The sequence below is a fragment of the Podarcis raffonei genome, chromosome 7 (assembly GCF_027172205.1).
Source record: "Podarcis raffonei isolate rPodRaf1 chromosome 7, rPodRaf1.pri, whole genome shotgun sequence".
NCBI lineage: Eukaryota > Metazoa > Chordata > Lepidosauria > Squamata > Lacertidae > Podarcis > Podarcis raffonei.
Window position 1 is genome coordinate 29879481 of NC_070608.1, and position 22676 is coordinate 29902156.

Below are 22676 nucleotides of genomic sequence, written 5' to 3' on the forward strand. Positions count from 1 at the left end.
AAGCCAAACAAGATCTATTGTCTTGATACACTTGTATAGGACATTTCACAGAAACCCCAATGTCCTTAAACAGTTGCATCAACCATTCACAATCCATGAGTGAAAATGACAGAGCATTGAGTTCTGCTTCACAGGAACTTAGGCTAACTGTCATCTGCTTTTTGCACAACCAGTCAAACAGGCAGTGGTTGTACATGTAGCATACTCCAGAAGTGCTTGTACCATCCGTGGTGTCACTTCCAAAACTTGCATCTGCAAAGATTTCAAGACCTCCAGTCTTCAGACTGGTGAACCTCAGCCTGTAGTGCATAGTCCCTTTCAAATACCGGGCTATGCGCTTCAGTGCTTTCCAATCCTGAACAGTAGGATTGTTAGCATGTCTGCTAAGCAGGTTAGTGCTTACAGCAATGTCAGGTCTCGAACATCTAGCAATGAAATTCAACTTGCCTAGAATGCATCTGTACAGCGTTGTGTCAGAAAACGCTTCAGCAGTACTATCTACCTGGTAACCTGTCACCATCGGTGTGTCTGCTGGGTTTGCATCAACCAAATTCAACCTGGTTAATACATCAGTAATTTTCTGTGTTTGGTGTACCAGAAAATTACCTGCTTGGTCCCTCTCCACCTGCAGAGAAAGATAGTTGGATACCTCACCAAGATCCTTCATGTCAAAGTGCTCCTTCAGCTGAGCTAGGGTGCTTTGGTAAAAAGCCTGATTCTTCCAAAACATCAGAAGATCATCAACAAAACATAAACAATACAGTTTGTTTTGCCCCTCCTCCTTGACAAACACACAAGGATCAGCTTTGCCCTGGTGAAAACCTAGAGAAAGCAACGTCTCAGTGAGTTTTGTGTTCCAACACCTGGCACTCTGCTTGAGACCATATAAGGATTTCCGCAGTTTACAGACCATTCCCTTCTGTATCTGCATTCCATCAGGTGGAAGCATGTACAGCTCCTCCCCCAAAATCCCGTACAAAAAAGCTGTATTAATGTCATGATGGGAAACATGCAGTTTCTCCTCCGCAGCGATCTTGAGCATCAGCCGAATGCTCTCATATTTGACCGTGGGTGAGTAGGTCTCGTGGTAATCCTGCCCTGGTACCTGTGAAAAACCTCTGGCAACCAATCTGGCTTTGTGTCTGACAACCTTGCCATTCTGGTCTGTCTTGGCCTTGAAGACCCATTTGCTGCCAACCAGTCTCATTCCTGGGACTACCGGTACCAGTTCCCAAGTCTGGTTCCTGTTTAAGGAATCAACTTCAGCCTTCATGGCATTAAGCCAAGGCTCAGCATCTTTAGAGGTTAACTCCTGAACCTCTTTGAAGCTTGAAGGTTCCCACACCTTCTCTGAGCTACTAAGAACAGCAGTTGCCATCTTAGCAAACTCATCAGCAAATCTCTTTGGAGGTTTGCCTTTGGTCGCCCTTTCAGACCTGCGAACTAGACGCAAGTCTTCTGGACTCATCTCCTCCTTCTTAGGAGAAAAGTGACCAATGGTGAACAGTGGTTCTTCCAGTTCATTGTCAGACTCATCAGATGGTCTGACTGAGGCCTTTGCGCTCTTGTAGTCTGCTGTGTCATCACTGTCACTGACAGCAGCAGCAGCGCCGCCCACTGAACTGGAATCCGAACTCTGATCATCATCATCATCATCATCATCATCATCATCATCATCATCCTCAGTTTCCTCAGCTTTCTCAGCATGATCTGCTTTCTTCACATCACCTTCATCCTCCTCTGGGTAACTCTGGAAAATTCCCACATTTCCCCCCCACTTAGGATTGTACTCAACACTCCTTGTGAATTTTATGGATTTAGAGTTAGTCATCCATACCCTGTATGCACCTTTTTCGTACCCCATGAACAAACCATGTGCCCCACGCTTCCCAAGCTTGTTGCTTTGTGGGGTGTGTACCCACATGTCAGAACCAAAGATTCTCAAGTGCTTGGTGTTAGGTTTCTTACCAAACATCTTCTCATAGGGAGTGCAGCCAATAGGTGATGACAGTCTCCTGTTAAAAGTATAAACAAAATTTGCCAAAGCCTCCCCCCAAAACTTCTCAGGGAGATTGGCATCATGCAACAAGGTTTTTATGCCTTGCAGCAACGTTTGATTTGCTCTCTCCGCAAGCCCATTCATCCATGGCGATCTAGGCGTTGACAAGTCATGCTGGATTCCCTTCTCAGTCAGGAAAGCTTCAAACTGCTGAGAAGTGAATTCCCCGCCTCGATCAGTAAACAGACAACCAATACGTTTACCGTGAGCATTCTCCAACCAAGCACAGAATGCCTTGAACTTAGGAAATGCTTGCGATTTCTGCTCGAGCATAAACACATGAATGTACCTGGAAAAAGAATCAATTAGAACCATGAAGTACCTTGCTCTTCCCAAAGAGGGCGCTAGAGGACCTACCAGGTCTGCGTGAACTAGCTGGTAGGGTTTGGAAGCCTGCCTGCTAGACTCCTTGCCTTTTGGAGCAACCTTCACCTTGTTCTCTGCACAAGATACACATTTCATGTGAAATTTGCAAGGTTTGATGTCCAAACCTTCAACCAACTCAGGCATCTTGGCTAGCGCTTGCCAAGAGAGGTGACAAAATCTGCGATGTGCATCATGAATGCATCCTGCATGAAGAACCTTGTTAGTTTGTGCAACACAACAAGAATCAGCATTAGACATAACAGCATTGTCATCATAAGTTAGACAGAACAAACCATCCATCAACTTTGCATGCAAAATGTCCTCTTTGCCTTTTCTGATGACACAGACAGTCCTCTTGAAGGAAACCTCAAAACCACGCCCAGTCAGCTGTGGTACACTAAGCAAATTGCCCGCAGCTCCTGGAACAAAAAGTACATCTTTGATGGTCGTATTCAGACTTGCAAGTTTCACAGTTCCAACTCCTGTAGCTTGCAAAGTCCTTCCATCAGCCAGCTGGACCTCTCCATCTTGAGGTGTGAAGGAGATAAACAGATGGCGGTCTTTGGTGAGATGGCTCGTGGCCGCAGAGTCAATAACAAACCTGGCCTTCCCCTTCGAAGCAGATTTGCTGGCAAACAAAACCTTGTTTTCCACCAGCGTGGGCTTTTGCAGCTTGCCTTTAGCCTTTGGTGAAGCTGTGCCAGCAAACATAGCCGTGTTTTCCACTGGCGTGGGCTTTTGCAACTTGCCCCCCTGCTCCTGGCCATCAGACGTGCCTTTAGCCTTTGGTGGAGCTGTGCCAGCAAACATAGCCTTGTTTTCCACTGGCATGGGCTTTTGCAACTTGCCCCCCCCCCCGCTCCTGGCCACCTGCAAGCATCTTGCTCTGTTTACATCTGGTCTTCCGGCCTCTGCAAAGGCTCTGACCTTGGTTCTCACGAGAAACTGAGCTCTCAGCTGCCGACTCCTTGGCTCCCCCTGGAGGCTGGAATGCTGCCTGGGATGACGTTATAGTCTGCTCCCCCTGCAGCTTGCAACCGGTGCCCTCAGCATCCCTGCATTCACTAGCATTCTGGGAAACAGCCAGGACCTCCGATGCATTCAAACACTGGGCTGGGATTATTGGCTGGTGGGCCTTTTTCAAAGCATCCCACATGTCACGTGCCGTGAGATTTCCAGCAAGCGTCTTTATTTCCTCCAGAGAGACGGATAAGACTATAATATCCACGGCCTTCAAATTCTGGCCCTGCCATTTCTCTGTCCGAGGAACTGGAGTGGCTTGAGATACAGTATGCCAGACTCCAAACTGACGCAGCAAACTCTCACACCATTTTGCCCAGGTCTGATAGTTGTGCCGATTTAACTTAGGGCACTCATTGGCCTCTGAAGCTTGGAAAAACTCCATTCCAGCTTTTTACGTGAGCCGTGAGCCTTTATTGCCTTCTAAGACTTCTTATCTCGGCAGCTCATAAATCACGATGCCTCTGGCTCGGCTCCCAGGCCAATTAGCTTTGCCGGACATCAAAGGCTCTTCCGCGGCAAACAGAAAAGCCTCTGCTTTCGCTTTTCCAACATACCTTTCAGCAGTCTGTCGCTGTCTTACTCTTCTGCAAGTGCCGTGAATCTGGGCCCGAAACCTGTTGTTGGGATACTGCCAGGGAGATAAAGTCCATCTGAGCCCCCAAGCTCGGTGCCGGACGATCCATCAACCTCCCGTAGTCAGGCAATATCAGCAATTCAGCGACACTAAGCCTCAGGCTTAGTGCACACTATAACAGCAGAATTCACACAGCAAGAAGTTGCACAAGCATGAGAGCATGAACAGCATATTTACAGGTTTTATTTGGCGTAGGTCAGAACATGAGAAAACATGACCGTCTGCTCTGACTGCTCAGGCAAAACAGCAGAAAACGAAACGAACTTACAACATAAACATCCTGTGAGACAGGAACTTACGCAGGCTGTTATACAAACATCCTGCTCCCTTTTAAGGTGGAACGGAAATATCCTAACACCATCCTGTGTAGAAGTGCTGGACTGGGACTCCACTGTAAGTCAACTAGGTTAAGCTAAGCTCTGCCATTTTCACACATAGATTTTCTCGCGTTAACAGCATTTACGTGTGCACAAGTTGCATTCGAGACATAAATACGTGCTTGTTAATATCACATGCATAACTCTGTGCAAAAGGCCACAATTAAATTGCACTAAAATATCTGTGAAATGTTAATCAGAGGTGCAAAAAGTGGCTTGTGTTACAATGCATTGGGAGTCTACAAAAATGTGATTGCTTTTGAGCACTCAAAGGGAACAGTGGTTGAATGCTGCCACCTTGTGCCCAAGAGTTGAACAAGCACATCTACAGGCAATAACTGCTCCAACGTCACAACAGAATTGTTCTTTAACAGAATTGCTCAAACTTCTAGTTTTAAAATTTAACAAGCTTGTGAACTATTAAAAACTTTTGTTACCTTGAGAGTAGAAAATTCTGTATGCTTGAGCTCAGAATAATTACTTAGGAGTGAAGCTCACTCTAAATCAAACATCCCTGTCTCTTCATGAATTTCAGATCAGTTAATTTCAAATAGGCAGAGCTTGGTGCAAATTAATATTTATGCCACAAGGCTTTTTTTTTCAATAGCAAAGATGGAGAATTTTCAGTTCCCTTGGTTATTTAGAACTTCTGAGCCATCTTTGCCCCCCCCCCCCGAATGGACATCTGCAAGGCGAGAGCCTGCTTCCAAAGGAGCAGACCTGCTTGTTGAGGTGTAGGGTCATAAGGTTACTCTCTGCCATATGAAGAATGTAAAGGTAAAGGGACCCCTGACCGTTAGGTCCAGTCGTGGCCGACTCTGGGGTTGCAGCACTCATCTCGCTTTATTGGCCGAGGGAGCCGGCGTAAGGGTCATGTGGCCAGCATGACTAAGCTGCTTCTGGCGAATCAGAGCAGTGCACGGAAACGCTGTTTACCTTCCCGCTGGAGCAGTACCTATTTATCTACTTGCACTTTGTGCTTTCGAACTGCTAGGTTGGCAGGAGATGAAGAATGTAAGAGCCTGCAAAAGGCCCATCCAGTTCAGCAACGTGTTCTTAGAGTAGCCAACCAAATGCCTCTATAAGAGGCCTGAAAGCAGGAAATGAGCACTATAGCACTTTCTCCACTTGTGATTCCCAGCACCTGGAATACAGAGACATGCTGTTTCCGACAGTGAAGGTACAATGTAGCCATTGTGGCCGGTAGCTTTTATCCTCCATTAATTTGTCTCTTTGGAAGTTATCCATGTTATTGCTTAGTGCACGGGTGTCGGGGCTCAGGTAACCACAAGACCTTGGGATCGAAACAGCAGCACATTCTTACTGCTACTTTAACTGCATAGAATCCCTTCACGCATGTGGCAAATGAAGGCAAATCCAGGCGATACATAGTGATTTTGGACAAACGAATCACTTGTGTAGTATTGTAAACTTGTGTAGTAGTCTCAGTTACTTTTGTCATATTCCTAAAAGCTTTGAGTGAGATCATATTGTGCCAGCACTCTTGAACTTTAACTGACCTGAAACAGGTATTGTATTTTTTAAAAACAGAACAGAACATTTGTTTCACTACCGTTGTATGAAAATGCTACCAAGCTTTTCAGGATCACCACAGATGCCCCTGGCTAACATGCAGCTATTTCAAATGGGTATATCTCATTTTTCCATGGTGTGGTTCAGCACCCAACCTGAATATTTGCTTTTAACGCTCCTTTGCTGGATAAATACAGTACTACAGCACAATTTGGCTTTTTAAAATGAGTATTTCTGAGTTTGACTATCAAACTGGGACATCTGGACCTTTAAAAATTGGCTGTTGCATAGACAATAAATACAAATTAGTAGACAAATAGGTGTGTCAATTCATCTTCATTGATGTTATACTTACAACTTTTCCCTTTCTTGCTTTTATCCAGAGTTGTTAAAATATATTTATTTCCAGTTCTAGGGTTTAGCCAACTGAATGCACTGAAATTAATGGGTCTAAGTTGGTCATACCCGTTAATTTCAATGGGCCTCCTATAAGTAGAACTATTGTTTGATTCAAGCCCCATAATCCTATTGGTTTCCCTCTTTTTGATTAAAGTCAGACTATGGGGGGGGGATCCAGACTGTAGTTGCAGTCCTCTACAACATACCTAGAAATAAGTCCCACTGAAATTACGGGGGCTTGCTTTTGAGTAGATATGCATAGGATTGCACTGTTAAGTTAGCTGCAATAGGGTCCCACTGAAATCCACATGAAAAACTAGGTGTGGTGACTTGGTTCCTACTGGGGCTTAAGTGTAGTCTGGATTCATTGCTATGAAATACCATCATTTTCCTCTCTAAACTTGTTCACATGCAGACATTCTCCCTTGCTAGGGGTAGTATAGTAGGCTAAAAGATGTAGCTACTAATCAGGAAGTGACTAGTATTGCTTATTGACTCTGCCATGAACTCATCAGATGCTATGTTGTGATACAGCATCATTCCAGGCACATTGGTGAGGAGAAATAGTGGTCAAGATAGCTGCCAGTCCAATCCAACAGCAACGCACCTGTGCAACCTCAAACAAACTCTCCCATTTTTCCATTAGATTCATAATGGTGCCTCCCATTACCTCATGACGGTTAACGTAGCTGAAATGTTAGTAGTTCTGAAAATGTAAAAAAGCAGGATTAAAATTGTAACTTCCGTCACGCCATATATTTAAAATACATGATTTCCCCCCTAGGAAATGTAACTTGATAAGGATGCTGGGAACTGTAGCTCTGTGAGGGATAAACAACAGTTTACATGATTCTTTGGGGAAAGTAACGTGCTATAAATGTGCAGTTTGAACACACCCAGCCTTTAAACCGGACTTCTTTGTAATGTCTCTCCCCCCTTTTTTGCTCCACAGAAAGAAGAACTCTTATCAGCGCAAATGCCAACGTCTTGTGAGGACTAGTTGCCCTCCATCCAAAAGCGCCCCCCTTCTGTATCATGGGGCCTGGTGATAGCTTCTTAAGTACAGGGCTGCTTCACATCATCATATGGGGAAGCCTGGCAGCCATGGCAATGCTCCTGGTCTTCAGTTTTCTGCTCTTCCTATGCTCTAGCTGTGATAGGTAAGGTCTTGCTCAGGATACAATGTTAGGGTGCAGTAAAGGCACGAACAGGAACTGTGTTGTTGGACCCCTTAGACAGTGACAGCATCAGTGTGTGTGTGTGTGTGTGTGTGTGTGTGTGTGTGTGTGTAAAATCAATAGTGTGTGACCTCCACAAAATCAGGACCAGCAGAACATAGCTAACTTCCCATGGTAAGTATAAGATTGTCAGGGGTGGCTGTCTAATGTTGTGTTATGCCACAAACCCCATTGCAGCCATTTTGTGTTCTGCCATCCTCCTTCTGCCCCCAATAGCAGCTGTTTTGTGATTGGCTGTTTCAGCACACACTCAGAATTCAAAATGTGCCACTCCCCCAAAGGATGGACACCCTCAGCTTGGGCATCAGGCAGCAACCACACCAAATAAAGATTGTGGTTATAATTTCATAAGACACAAGTGTTTGTGTTTAATATTGGATGCTGGGGGTCTAAAATGAGTGTCTTAAAATCAAGGAATGATTATGTTTTCATGAACAAATCCAAGAGACAAAGTTCAGTTTTGCTGTACGTTTGAATTGGAACCAGAATTAATATCAATCAATTTTGCCTGTTAATGAGACCAGCATATAGTTCATCATGCATATTAATTATGGCTGCCCACTTTGCATTGCTGATTATTCAAACAACATGCTATGTTCAACTAGAAATATCCATTAAAATAAATAGCTTTGCCCTTTCCCTTGTTGTTTACATAAAATAGCAAGGGGGTGGGAAGACTCTGAAGCTGCTGTTGAATTGGAACTGACTAAAATAACCCCGAAGAATGCTTACCAAAGTTTGTGACTGATAACTCCTGCCCTCATTTGCATGCTCTATCCCTGAAGTCTCTAAGAGACTTCCAAGAGGATGAAAACGAAAGACATTCTTGTAAGAATCGGTCTGCTGGGTATTTCTAACAAGCTATGCAAATTCTAATGCCAGACATTATCTGGCAATCATACTTTAATAATTTAGCATGTTGTTAGGCTGGATTTGGTGCCAGGATATTTGTGGAGCAGGTACTTGCTGAGAAGTGCAATTAAACTAAATCCCTTCCTTCCTAGAAAAGTTACACTGATGCTATTGATATAATAATGGGTGACATTAAAAGCAGATGCTTTGTCAGAAAAGCTTCGGGGAACAAATTAGTTACTGCGTACATGAATCATATTGTGTATTGCACGGGCAGCATCGTGGATTTTAAATGGCATAATTAGTCTGCTTTCAGCGAAATAAATTTTTAGAAGTGCAGCTACAGTTGAGGTGGGATTTGCCGCTGAGTTCAGAAGGGTGGTGAAATGTAAATATCTTGCTTCTGAAACTCTCATGGAAGGGAACTTTGTGCCCTGTATGTTTGCAGCAACTTCCTTTGGTATTTATATACATGTCCGGTTGATTTCAGGAAGGTGTTAGTTGGATTGGGACCAGCAAGTAGTCATCACCAACACTATTGTTTGAACTGCTATTTTATTTTAACAATGCACCTAAATCTTTGTTTACATTAAAGGGAGAAGAGACCCAAACACCAGAATGGGGACCATGAGAATCTGATGAATGTGGTAAAAATGAATCCGTCACTTATTATTGAAAGCGCTTTTTCTGTAGTTCATAACATATAAGAGGAAGACTGGCATAGGATACTATTAGCTATAATAACAGTGAACCTTAAGACTAATAATCTATTCATTTGCTGATCATTGTTTGAACAAACAATAGTTTAGTGTTACTGCATATGTGAACCTAATTTACCATATTGGCCTGAATATAAGCCACATTTTTTTTATAAATTCGGGCCGTGAAAAGTTAAAGTGCGGCTCCCCTCCCCACCCCACCCCCACCCCAGGAAGCAGGCCAGGAGCGCAGGGAAGCAGTGCGTCGCTCGCCCGCTGCTCCCAGCCACCAGAAAGAAGGAGAAAGGGGAGGAGGCCACTGGCAAAGTGGTGTGGCTCCCCCCCTCAGAAAGCAGCCCGGGTGTGTGGGGCAATGGCACACAGCCTGCCCTCTGCTCCCAAGTCTCTCCCGGCGCCGGCTTGGGGAGGTAGTGCCGGGAATGCCATAGTATGGGAAGGCGGGCCGCATCCACAAATAAGCCTTGATTTTTAAAGGTGCAGCTTATTTGCAGTGTGGCTTATATTCGGGCCAATACGGTACTTACCTCAGAAGATTTCTAAACCTCTTGATCAAAGAAATAACCTAGCTGTGTATAAATAAAATTGTAAATAAAACACTGCTAAAATCCACAAACCAATTAAAAACAAATATACCTAAAACCACAACCATTACAAAGAAATGTAGGCAACTAAATTAGATGTCAGGATAGCCTTGCTGAAAGCAAGGCATTTTTCACAGGTGTCTAAAACAATATAGAAGGCATGAAAATTAGAACTTATTCCATAACAGTCTTCTTCTTCGGCAATCCTTCGTAGCCAAGTAAGATCGTCTTCCATAAACACAGTTTTAACAGTGACCCATAACAGTAATTGCTGAACAATAACTCTTCCCATAGCTGGTTCAAATGATATGCTAATCCATTCATTTTGCTTTGCAGCCTTCAGATAAGGAGGCATTTAGCCACTCTGTCACAAGTCTGGCTACAGATCCACTTGCCAGCAGTGAACAAAATGGAGGACTCAGTAATGGTGATGGTAAGAACTGACTTATCATTTATTTGATTTCACAGCACTCAAAACAGCAAACGGGCACCATGCTTAGTGAGAGATAATGTGGAGGTAACATAAAAGTTCTATCTGTGTTGTTCAGTCTGTTATTTAGGTTATCACTTGGTGCTTCCATTATCAATCAAGGAACATGAATATGTGAATTAGCCAAGAGAGATTAACAGATAGTTGAAATAAATAAATGAACCAACTATGCTTAAAAAGATAGGGATTTTGTTGGTAATTGTGTTGTGATTGGGTATGGGAAAACAATATTCAGGGAGACATCTACTTTTTTGCATAACCTGTATACATTTCATTGGCAATTGTAGTAATTTATCATATGCTTTTTAAATTAGTACCTCTAGGTCATATGTTTTAAGATAAGAAATGCCAGCGTACACAAGTGCTCTTACATTTCAGTCTCTGAAACATACTACTAAATTATAATTGCAGTGCTATCCTGAGGTAAAATTAACACATTTATATTCTTGGTAAACTAGATAGCTATAAAAATCCTTAATGATTCAGTTCAATCATTGTGAAGGTAATTGAAAAGTGAGTGAGTCTTCCTGCTTGGCTAAACATTTGAAATGAGTCTAACTTAAAAAAAATAAAATGCTGAAAGCTTTTATAAACTAGAAACACAAAATAAATACATTCATATTCTGTGTCTTCCACAGTCTGGTATATTGGACCGACCTCCCTCTAACTGTTAAATTTTAAAGATACATGATAGCTTGAAAGAAAGGAGGAACAGGTGTCAGACAGTGAAATCAGTGGCATGCACAAGGCCTGCCAAGAGTTTGCTTTTTGAGAAAGAGAACTGCACACTGGTAACTCTTTTTAGTTACTTGGTGTCTTCTCAGGTTCCACAACCATTGCTGGAAACTCAACACTTCCATGCCATTGAAGATCTCTTGTAGAAGGATATTCTCCCTCTGCACCAGTAATTAATCACATGAATGAGCTCCACAAATTGAAAGGGGCAGTGGAGCTGAGCAACTTGCCCCACCACTGAGCTCACACAGCACTCGACCCCTTATGTCTACAAGCTGAAATGGATGTCTACGTAGGCTTCCATGGGAGCTGTACAATCAAGAGTTTGGAAGCCTACATTTGTGGGTATCCCCAGCTTAGATAACTATTCTTGGTGCATATTCTCAGGATATTGGGGTAGGGAGCCAGAGAGCCTCACTGCTACTTTCAACATGTGACTCAACAAGTGATGTGATTATTTCTTCACATTGATTTGTATTCATTTCAAGGGCTGGTTCCTCAGCTCTCAAACACACGTGCTTCCCACCAAGGCAGTTCACAAAATAATACAAGGCAACTAAAAAAATAATAATACATTAACAACAAAGTTCAGGCCAAACAGCAAATAAAAACAGAAGTAGCAATTAAAACATTAAATATATGCCTAAGAGAATAAAATTACCTTGAGAAAACAAAATCACCCCTGATTTGAGGTTACATTTGCACTATACATTTAAAGTAGTATCATACCACTTTAAACAATCATGGCTTCCCTCAAATAATCTCGGGAACTGTAGTTTGTTAAGCGTGCTGAGAGTTGTTAGGAGACCCCTATTCCCCTCACAGAGCTACAGTTCCCAAACGTACAAGTGGTACACTTGTTAATTGCAGTAGCATGGCCAACTAGGTGATGGTAGTTGCATAGAAGTCACAATAACTTCGAATTCTGTAATATCTGAACACAAAAGGTTCCCTTATTTAGGTAATAAACCATTGTCTTCTGACAATTTTATGCACATTTCTTGCCAAGTGATGCTGTATCTAAATTGCAAAGTCTAAAGACGATTAAGATGTCTAGGAATGGGTGTTTCTTCAGCCTCGCCTCCTCTCTTTCCTGAGGGTTCTTTTTGACGAGAAAATCACCACCTTTAGTTAATCAAGACATTATCTAATACATGCTTCAAAGAGATCAAACTTTCTGTGCATAATCCCTATTAAAGGGGCTTACTTTGTTGTAGGTAGGAGTAAGAGAGGATCCTATATGGTTGTTGCTTTCATCTTTGCTTGACTTAAATACTAGACTTAATGATATCACAGGTTAAGCACCCGTGGAGGCAGGCCCATTAGGGCAAATGGGGCACCAGCCCACCAACTTTAGCCTGCTCTCAGCCAGTCCCCATCTGCCTCCCTTCTAATATATAGCCAGATCTTAGCTTTGCACTTTTGGAACTCAGCAGGGAGGAAGATGGAGGGCAGCTGGTGCAGAATTTGGCAGCCAGCTTGCACAAGACAGTTTGAGTATATTATACCAATCCTGGCTTGACTTGCACTGGCTGCCAATTAGTTTCCGGGCCCAATTCAAAGTGCTGGTTTTGTCCTATAAAGCCTTAAATGGCTCAGGACCGCAGTACCTCAAGGACCACCTCTCCCCAAATGAACCAACCCAGACCCTACTATCACCATCTGAGGCCCTTCTTCGTGTGCCTCCTCTATGAGAGGTTTAGAGGGTGGCAACATCATAACAGGCCTTTTCTGCAGTGGCTCCCTATTTGTGGAATGCTCTCCCCGGGGAGGTTCATCTAGTGCCTTCATTATACACTTTTTGGAGCCAGGCGAAAATGTTCCTCTTCAACCAGTCCTTGGGCTAATTAATATTCTACAGCCTTTTAAATGTGTTTGTGGGGGGTATTGTTTTGTTCTTTCTGTTGTAACTATTTATTTGTGCTTTTATCTTGTATTTTTATCTTGTGAACTGCCCTGAGATCTTTACATGAAAGGCAGTATATAAATCTAACAAACAACAACAGCTAGAATCAGTTGATTCCAGGTCCTTTTAGTCTCCTTCCCTTCCACCCTAGCAGCCCCAGTGAGCACCAGTCACTGCTGGTTAGCAGACATAATCCAGTGTATCTGAGGACCTTGGTGGATATTTTTTTTCCTGGAACAGGATATTCTTTTTTCAGGTGTGACCCTTCTGGTTTCTACAATGGATGTTATATTCTGCACTTACATTAAAGGCTCATGTTGCTCATATTATGTATATTCCCCCCTTCTTAGTTCTCTCAGAAGATAGCACAACTGCTTGCATCCAGCCTTATGAAGAAGTGCAAACCTCTGCTACTGACCTCCTGGATCAACAGGACAGTCAGGGAAGATCCTTAAAATGTCATCAAAGCAGGGAGCTACCCAGAATTCCTCCCAACAATGCCATAGAAACTATTCTGTCTACAAGAAATACAGAAAATGATCAGGGTCTAGGTATGGAGGGCCCCTACGAAGTGCTGAAAGACAGCTCCTCCCAAGAAAATATAGTTGAGGACTGTTTGTATGAGACTGTGAAGGAGATAAAGGAGCTGGCAGCAACAGCTAGCACAGAGAAAAGCTGCGACAGCAAGCCCAAAGCTGCTGTGATGGTTAACGGGAACCTCGATCATGTTGCCGAGCGTAAAGTTGAATCAGCTGAGTATGCCTCCGTGGACAGGAATAAAAAAAGCCGCCAGAGTGTTAATTCGGAGAGTCCTCTTAGCAACACTCCAGACCTGGAAGATGAAGCTCCGCCTCCAGTGCCTGCGAAACTCCTTGATGAGAATGAGAATGAGCAGGAGAAAGGAGCCAAGGAAGAGGAAGAGGTGGCAGAAGGGCCTAGTGAACCTGACAAGGTATAACTTACGTTGCTTAATCATTTGCAGAAGAGCATGCCACTGTATTGAGACTTGCTCCTGATGTCTATGTGTTTGTCATAGGACATGCTGCCCTATATTAATAAATAATGGAAATAAGGGTGAAATATGTTCATTAGTCATAGGAGTCATATGAGTTTTCAGGTGTTTCCTGCTGACCTTCTAATCAGTTCCCAGCAAACAGGAACATTCAATAAACTTCTGGCATTTACTGTAACTTTTGATTCAATATTGTGTTTGTGCACATGCATGGATGTTCATGCATGTACACAAGAGTGAAATAGTGCTGTAATGTGGGTGACTGTATGCATTTTGCGGTTATTTTGCTAGTATGAAAACAACCATTTGTAAATGTGTTTGCAGAAATGTAAATGGTTATTTTTCATCAGCGTCTGCTATATCCAATGCATTATTCTACACAAAAAGTAGAATAAAAACAACAACAATCCTGGCCTCCAAATCCCTGATCCAAGAAAGCCCTGGCTTCATTCTGATTTTGAGACAAACCAAAGGTTTTTCCCCACTTCCACCCAGAAAAGCCCAGCTGCATTTTATGACATCATTTCAAATTAAATAGATTTTTTTATTTTCCCATCTTCCAAATCTTCTCTCATGCCTATCAGCCTGTGTTCCTTTCAGATGTTGTTCATAAAACCACTTCCTTGAAACTGACTTCAGTGGGGCTTCCTGTAACCTCTGAATGGCAGTTACACAGCACTTTTGAAGCTGCACTCTCTGGGTGCCTGTCAGCTGACTGGCAGTGAAGGGGTGCATTCAAATGAGGTTACTTTCTTTGAACTTTGACAGCTATCAACCATCTGCTGTCAGGTGATTCCCAGATGAGTGCTCACACCCATCAGTCAAAGTTTGCCCACAGGGTTGGGGGAATTAATTTGGGCTCTGACCTACCAGCTCTTCCCCATCCCTGGAATATATATCCCATGAGGCTAAGATGTGGTAGGTAATCACTCTCTTTATGTAAAAATGCCCTTGGTTGTTGTTGTTTTTCCAAATTTGCCAGTTTTGAGTATTGTATGTTGCCTGACATACAGTACTGAAATTTAAATTATGTTGACCCATCCTCAAAGTTTTAACTGAACATTTATAATAGCTTTTAAGTGGCAACATATTTTTTAGGCCTATTTTGAACGGCTGGTTTTATTTTTATGCTGCACAAGGTAGAAATCCTAAAGAAAATTGTGGCAAATTATGGTGAGATAAATTAGTTGTTGCAGTAAACAACTAATTGTTTCTTCAGAGTATTTTATGTGTTGCCTTGTAGGCCTCAGTAACTGAACCGAACCAACTGATCTTTCTAAAACAAACAAAGACTATTAATTATCCAGTTATGGAATGTAGGTGTTGTATTGGTATGATGCATTGAAAAATCCAAAGGAAAATCTTCTGATTGGCCAATCAGCTTCATTCTAATTGTGTACATACATGGACTTCTGCTGACATAGTCATATTTCAGTAAAAGTTTTTTAAAAATCTAGTAGAACTGGACTGATAATGTTGCTGATCTTTCACCCCTCCTTATGCCACACAAGCTCATAACAAATGTTTTCCCGCATCTAAAACCTCTACTTACCTTAAGGCTGTTTATCTCTGAAACTGCAGTGTGGGTTTTAGCTAATGTTGAAATGCATGAGTATGAAAATGACCATTTATTATGTACTAATTCCTAGAGGCAGGGTGCCTATCACTGCTATCTGTTAATAAAGCTTATTTTCCTGTCTCTTTCAGAGGCTTAGTTCACTGTCCTACAAATCTCGAGAAGAAGACCCATCTCTTACAGAAGACGAGGTGAGTTTCTTTTTGCATGAAATTTAATAATTCTGCATAAGTGCTGCATAATTAAGAAGGTCTGAGAATGGTGGGCAAATCTATGCAGTAAAAGATGCCCCCCTCCAATGCAAAGGATTATTTTTGTTGGGCACATATGGAAATCTGAAAGCTGTAGCATTTTCCATGTTTTATAGTGAAGCAAGGCATTGTCTGTAAGAGGGATTCGCCTCTGGCAATTTAAGAAGCATCAGCCTGGTACAGAATCATAGAATTGGAAAGTTGGAAAGGACCCCAAGGGACATCTAATCCATCCCCCACCCCTGCAATGCAGGAATCACAACTACAGCATCCCTGACAGATGGCCATGCACCCCCTGTTTACAAACCTCCAATGAAAGAGTCTACCACTTTACCAGGAAACTGTGGTTTAATCTCTTGACTTCAAACCATGATATCAAAACTTGGAGGAAGCCCACAAACATGGTACTCATCCTTAATCCAACAAACCATGGTTTATTGGGCCATAAACGTTTATGACTGATTCAGCCTATATGTCACAGCATATTTCTCAGTGAATAATGAAGCCATAGTATGAACAATCAATTTGCTATTTTCATGTATTTAATTCTTCCGCTTTCCCACCCTCCTCTAGATTTCAGCAATGTACTCTTCTGTAAATAAACCAGGCCAGGCCACCAGAGCGCTGGAGTCTACATACACCTGCATTCCTGAAATTGTACCTCAGAAGTCACCATCTATTTGCAGTGGTCTTTATGCCAGTGTGAAGGACTTGGAAAATACCCCAAACCTTACCGCCATGCCTCAGTCAACAGACAGACTAAATGGGGAATTAGAGCCAGACTATGAAGCCATTCAGACTATAAACCGTGAGGAAGACAGAAATGTTTTGGTACTGAACAACAGCCAATCAATCCTCCCACAAGAGAATGACTATGAGAGTATTGGGGATTTGCAACAGACCAAGGACATCACTAGGCTTTAACTGTGTAAGATGCAAGACTCTGGGAACTGGTGATTGGCTGTATTTCAGAAGACCCAAGGTGGATTCACAGTCAACATTTTATCACTAACAAGCTTGACTGACAGCTTAGCATACAAAATTATCTCCACTGAAAACAAAAAAGTATTTCATGTCAAGTGAAATGAAAGCTCTGCCTGAAATGTTTGATAAGCTATTGTCTGCTTTACACATGGAAATCACCTTCTAGATGTAACCTCACTATGGGGGAAAAGCAAGGGATATTGCTCCTTCTGAAGAACAGAGAAAGGCAAAGGGGAAGAAAAGAGTTTTTTTTAAAAAACAACAACAACTAAAAACACAACCCTTAGAATGTTTTGCCAAGATATGTGATGCCACTTGACTGCTCTTGTAGGTACTGGTTACCACCATAAAGTATAGATATAATCAAAGCTGACGGTACTGGAAAGGCTTCCATGGAGAAAGCTAGCATTTGGTAAAAAGAGTTTAATGTTTGCCACTTGCCATATGTGTGTGTGTGTCCATGCCTGTGTTATATGCACACGCGCGAGCACACAAACACACACAAGGTTTTAATTTTCTTTAAAAGGGTATTTTGTCATCTATGGGGGGAAGTGGACAAGTTGTAAATTCTCTTAGGATATTTTCACACATGCACCATTTGTAGTGCTTGGCATGCATCGTATTGTTTCACTGTGTTTACATGCCAGCTTCCAAACAGCTAATTTGCAGCAACATGCTTAATGCAACCATGGAGACTTTTGTCATTGTAAGTCAACAAGGAAGCCTGACCTTAATCTTATGCTTCAGCTTTTGTCTTGCTCTGCAGAGGTGGGAAAATGCTAGGAGAGGGCAGGGAGATGGTATTTTGGGAAATCTGCACATCACGTTTTGAGGAACTATAGTTAAATATTGTTGAAGGTGGTTTGCACTTTTGTTTGCTGTACTGCAGATAGCATGTGGCCCTTTAGTTGGTGATGGACTGGAAAATCCCATCATCCCTAATCATTTTCCATGCTGGCTGGAGTCCAACAACATTGGGAAGTGGGGAGTGTCCCTGGACTATAGTATGGTACTGTCATTCACAAGTGATCTATTCCCACAATGATTGAATAAAACTTGTAGAATCCATTTCTTATCCCCGTAAAAGTGCACTATGATTTATTTGCATTTAGAACCTCCATTTTCTTAATAGAGATACAACTATAATGCTTTAAAGTTTAGGATTTAATACACGTACACATCCTACCTTTCACTCACAATCACTTTGCTTTTGAAACGTACTGCATTTCATTGTTTCCCCAAATAGGTGGCAACATTTGCATCAAGTGTGCATCCCACATAGAAAGGTACTAGATGCAATCTTAAGAAATATCATTTTTTAACAAATGAAAGGGGGTAAGTAAAACATTAGACATGGAGTTAATTAGTGAGCAGGTTCAGAGATGACTTCAGAGTATTCAGTATACTAAAGTTTAAAGCAAACTGTAAACACTAAGTTGTTTAATTAAGATGAATGTTAATGCACACAAGGAAAAATAATCCTTACAGATTCAAGATTACTCTCACTAATTATTCTCAGAATTACTCTGGACAACATTCACACTCGCTAAACCAATTTAAAGCGGAAGCCAACTTCTTTATATTCAGGCAAGACTGGAAAGTTTTGAAGTAGCAACCAGAGCACACGGCAAGAAGTATTATTTTTTTTAAACAGGCTGCTGAGAGTCATTTGTTTTTCACATGTGTTGCTGCTTATGTTTTTTTTCCCCTAGACCCATGTAGGAAAAATACCATGTGTGAAGTGTCTGTCCATGAGAAAACATGCTTTGTATAAACAAACAGAGGTCAACTTCCAAAATGTTGCATGTCTTGCTTGCTGATCCTCTTTCTACCACCCCCTCTCTATTACCTTACCACTACGCTTAACATACAGCATCCTCCCTAATGCTTTGTTCACTTGATTCATTCAGTTTGCAAAAGGAGTAGCTGCAAATGTATTGTTGCATTTATAATAATATTTGTGGTGCTATGCTGTAAAACGTGAAGGAGAGTCACACATCTCCAAACATTCAGACACGTGTGGTGGACTTGGTTTAGACAGCTGCAACTGGGTGAAATAGCCCTAAGTAATTAGTGTTTCCAGGCACTTGGAAAGATTTGCTTTTTTTTAAATGCATATCCATTATTTAGATTGTTTTGGACATCTGGTTCAAATTTCCAGAAGATGCCTTGTAGCTGACTTGCAGCCTTAGCCTTAGCACCCATTCAAGTTTTTCTGTAAGCACTAATGATAACATCAATTGCCATGTGACAGCTTAGCTGCATTAACCTGCTATCACAAGTTGTTGCCATATGAATTGGGTACCCATTCAAATAGAGGCCATTTCAATGCTTTATGCAGCAGCAGTAATTGTCCCCATGGAGTAAAGAGTTTTCATACTGCTATCATATTTCTGGTATCAGCTACAGTGGCATGCCATTAAGTGGACTTTCTCTGCTTTGGTAGTGATCTATGTGCTAAGCCAACACTACATGTCATCACTATTGACTAGATTACCTCTTATGTGGAGGCTGTTTCATGTGGCAGTCATAATATTTATACCAGCCTTTAAACAAAACTTGAAGTACAAGCACACAAGCCCTTAGGATGGTATTCAGTGAAGTTTTACTCAGAGGAGGCCCACTGAAATTAAGGAACATGACTTATCCACACTTACTTTTGCCCTATCCTTTCCAGGCACACTTTAAAGCTCTGCTTTTCATATAAGAATAGACCTGTAGAGTTGGAAGGGACCCTGAGGATCATCTAGTCCAACCCCCTGCAATGCAGGAATATGCAGCTGTCCCATACGGGGATCAAACCTGCAACCTTGGCGTTATCAGCACTGTGCTCTAACCAACTGCACTATCCAGGCTTGTTAACCAATTGAGCTATCCAGACTGAGCACTCGTTCCAGAGCTTTCCCTGTGGAAACCTGCTCTTTTAAGCTGTAGTGCCACAAACAGCAATTTGGGTTTTCTGTGGATTCCTGTTTGCTCTGATTCAGCATTAGAGAGCAGGTTTTCATAGGGAAAGCCCTGGGGGTGGGAGGAAACAGAGCACTCATGTGGAGCTTTAAAGCATGGACTGTGCCTGGAAATTGCAGAGGAAAGGTAAGTCCTAAATTAGGTCCCCTAATTTCTATGGGTTTACCCTGAGTAAAATTTATTTGAATACCAATGCCTGGTATTAGCATCACTCAACCAATTACTGTGGCATTCCAGATAGATATGCCTGTTTATCTATTTGGAATTTAGGAATCTTTGTGAATGATTAGAACAATATTTTCCTGGAAGCCCTAGTAAGGTATGTGCAAAAAAGCTGACAGTGAAGAAGATCCCTGCTGTGGGGATTGTAATACCAGGTTCCAGGATTCAAACTTCTCTTTTGTTAAGGCTAGCTCTTCTCTGGTGGCAAGTAGGTGTGTTTCAGCCACCGTGTTGCTCAGGACATAAAACACTGTGCCTTTAGAAATCCACCTCCTATGAAGTCTTCTGGTTTCCTGGACAGTTTCTCTTCATCAAAAGTATACAAGGTGCTTTCTCTTTCATTTTTCTAAGGTGCTTAATTAAATATCCTGAAAAGCTACTTCCTTGTATATGTTGCTGGAAGCTAATGTTTCTAGAAGGAACACTTTGTTTCTTCTAGAAATTTCTACTTTGCTTAAGCTTGGAATCCCATATGCTCAAGATGGACTCAACAGGCTGGAATGATTGACTTGAACCAATTGAGGCAGATTTTTTTGTGTTGAAAACTGACTACTGTATCTCTCTCCACCTGATGTTGAGTTGTATATTGCCAATGTGTCATTCTGTGTTTGTATTAATTGTGTGGAGTAATGTTTTGCTGTAAGAGAAAGATAGAACAAGCCAGCTAACTAACCTTTGAATAGGCAGGCACACACACACTTACTTACACTAGCTATATCTGTGCGAAAGTTTTTTCAAGGACTTAGATCTACTCAATTCCATTTGAAGCTCTGAATTGAGACCATGTTAGTTTTGCCAGCTGCATGCCAAAAGCCAGCTTTAGCAGTATATGTAGTACTTGCTGCATTTTCCATAATATATCAGGAATTTGCTCCTCTACAGAAACATTTCTGAAAGAGCTCTTTTTACTCACAATGTTAAAGTTGTATCTTCTAGCATGAATGGGCAAGACTTGACACCTGGGAGAACCACTGCAAGTGCCAGGCTAGATGAATGAACAGTTTGACTCTCATACCCGCCAACATTTCTTTGATGAAAATAGAGACATCCTATTCCATAATAATAATTTTATTATGTATACCCCACCCATTTGACTGGGTTGTCCCAGCTGCTCTGGGAAACTTCCAACATAGATGAAAACATAATAAAACTATACAGGGTTGCTTTCAGATGTCTTCTAAAGGTTGTATAGTTACTTACTCCTTGACTTGAGGGTTGCATAACTCGATACTATCCAACATTTCTTTGCTGAAATTAGGGACATCCTACCATACCCTCTAATATTTATCTGATAAAAATAGGGGTGTCCTATGGAAAATTGAGATTTTCCAGGGTCAAATCAGAAGCTGGGACAGCTTCTGTAAACTTGAGACTATCCCTGGAAAACAGGGACACTTGGAGGGTATAATTAACATATATATGTATAATTAACATATATAGTCTCATAAGAAGTACCACATTTATCTTAGCAAAAATATAGAAGGGTTAACTTGTTGCTACATACAAAGTTAATGTTAAGTTAATCACTCAATGACCTCATCATGTTAGCAGTCATCAAGAAGTCGTCTGTGTGTGTACACATTTCCTCCCCAGTATTCTATGAGTTTTTAATAATATCTTACAGAGAGATAGAATGGAAATAATTGTCTGTTCTTTGCTTTTGAAAGGTGCTATGCCACATAAGGTACAGTTTTAAAAAATTGTGTATGTATGTATTTTAAATTGTGTAATGCATCTACAGCCACAGGTGATGCTTTAGAGTTCGGTAACCAGTTTTATTGAGAATACCATATTTTTTGCTCTATAAGACGCACCAGACCACAAGACGCACCTAGTTTTTGGAGGAGGAAAACAAGAAAAAGAATATTCTGAATCTCAGAAGCTAGAACACCAAGAGGGATCGCTGCGTTCTGGCTTCTGGGATAGCTGCACAGCCTGCATTCACTCCATAAGACACACACACATTTCCCCTTACTTTTTAGGAGGGAAAAAGTGAGTCTTATAGAGCAAAAAATATGGTAATTTTCCAGCAATCTCCTGAACTGGTCAGTGAACTGTCTTCTCTACAATTCTTTGTGCATGTTGATACACACAAGGAGCTGCTGAATGAGCAGTCTACCCTTCGTTATGATGGATGGGCTAGAAATGCATGTCCAAAGGAATGCATGCACTATCAGCTTCCTCCATTCAAATGAATGGTGGACAATGGTTTACAACCCAAGAAGTGGTTTTACAGCTGAGCTTTCGGGATTGCAAACAATTGCCCACTTGCATCACTGACTGTAATGGGGTCTAAGTGCTAAATCGCAGCTGCTGTGAATAGAAATCACTAATCATTTTTACTACTGTAGCAATTTCTTATACAATAGGTAAGGCTTTTTTCACAGCCTGTCTGGTTATGGTTTTATAATCTATAGAGTTTTATACACTGAGCAAGCAGGCAGTAAAGTAGTTTCATTTTCAGAAATTATACACCACAAATTGCAGCTTGGAATAATTCTAGGTCTTGTTCTACTTTTAAAATAATTCATCATCATGACTAAGGTATGGTTATATCAGTGGATAAATGCAATGAAGTTCCCTTAAATATTTCTTGTAATTGTATGTACAGTCTGATGTAATTTAGCGATTCTGTTTTCCTAATATTGTTCATTTAGTATTCCTAGCCAATTTAACATTTGGCTGCTGAAAGCACAGTAGGCAATTATGTTTATTGACTGTAAATATGGACAAACTTCTGTATAACTGCATT

General features: G+C 41.6%; 1 protein-coding gene across 8 annotated transcripts in view; it reads left to right on the forward strand.

Moving 5' to 3' along the window:
* Positions 1–17803, forward strand: part of PAG1 (phosphoprotein membrane anchor with glycosphingolipid microdomains 1) — a 100080-nt gene extending 82277 nt beyond the window's left edge. For all 8 annotated transcript variants that reach the window (XM_053395771.1, XM_053395773.1, XM_053395766.1 and 5 more), the window contains 6 exons: positions 7344–7551; positions 9077–9128; positions 10118–10214; positions 13263–13864; positions 15632–15691; positions 16325–17803. In XM_053395771.1, coding sequence (XP_053251746.1) covers positions 7427–7551; positions 9077–9128; positions 10118–10214; positions 13263–13864; positions 15632–15691; positions 16325–16675 — 1287 coding nt within the window. In that variant the 5' untranslated portion in view covers positions 7344–7426 and the 3' untranslated portion in view covers positions 16676–17803. The remainder of the gene's footprint in view (positions 1–7343; positions 7552–9076; positions 9129–10117; positions 10215–13262; positions 13865–15631; positions 15692–16324) is intronic.
* Positions 17804–22676: the final 4873 nt, after the last annotated feature.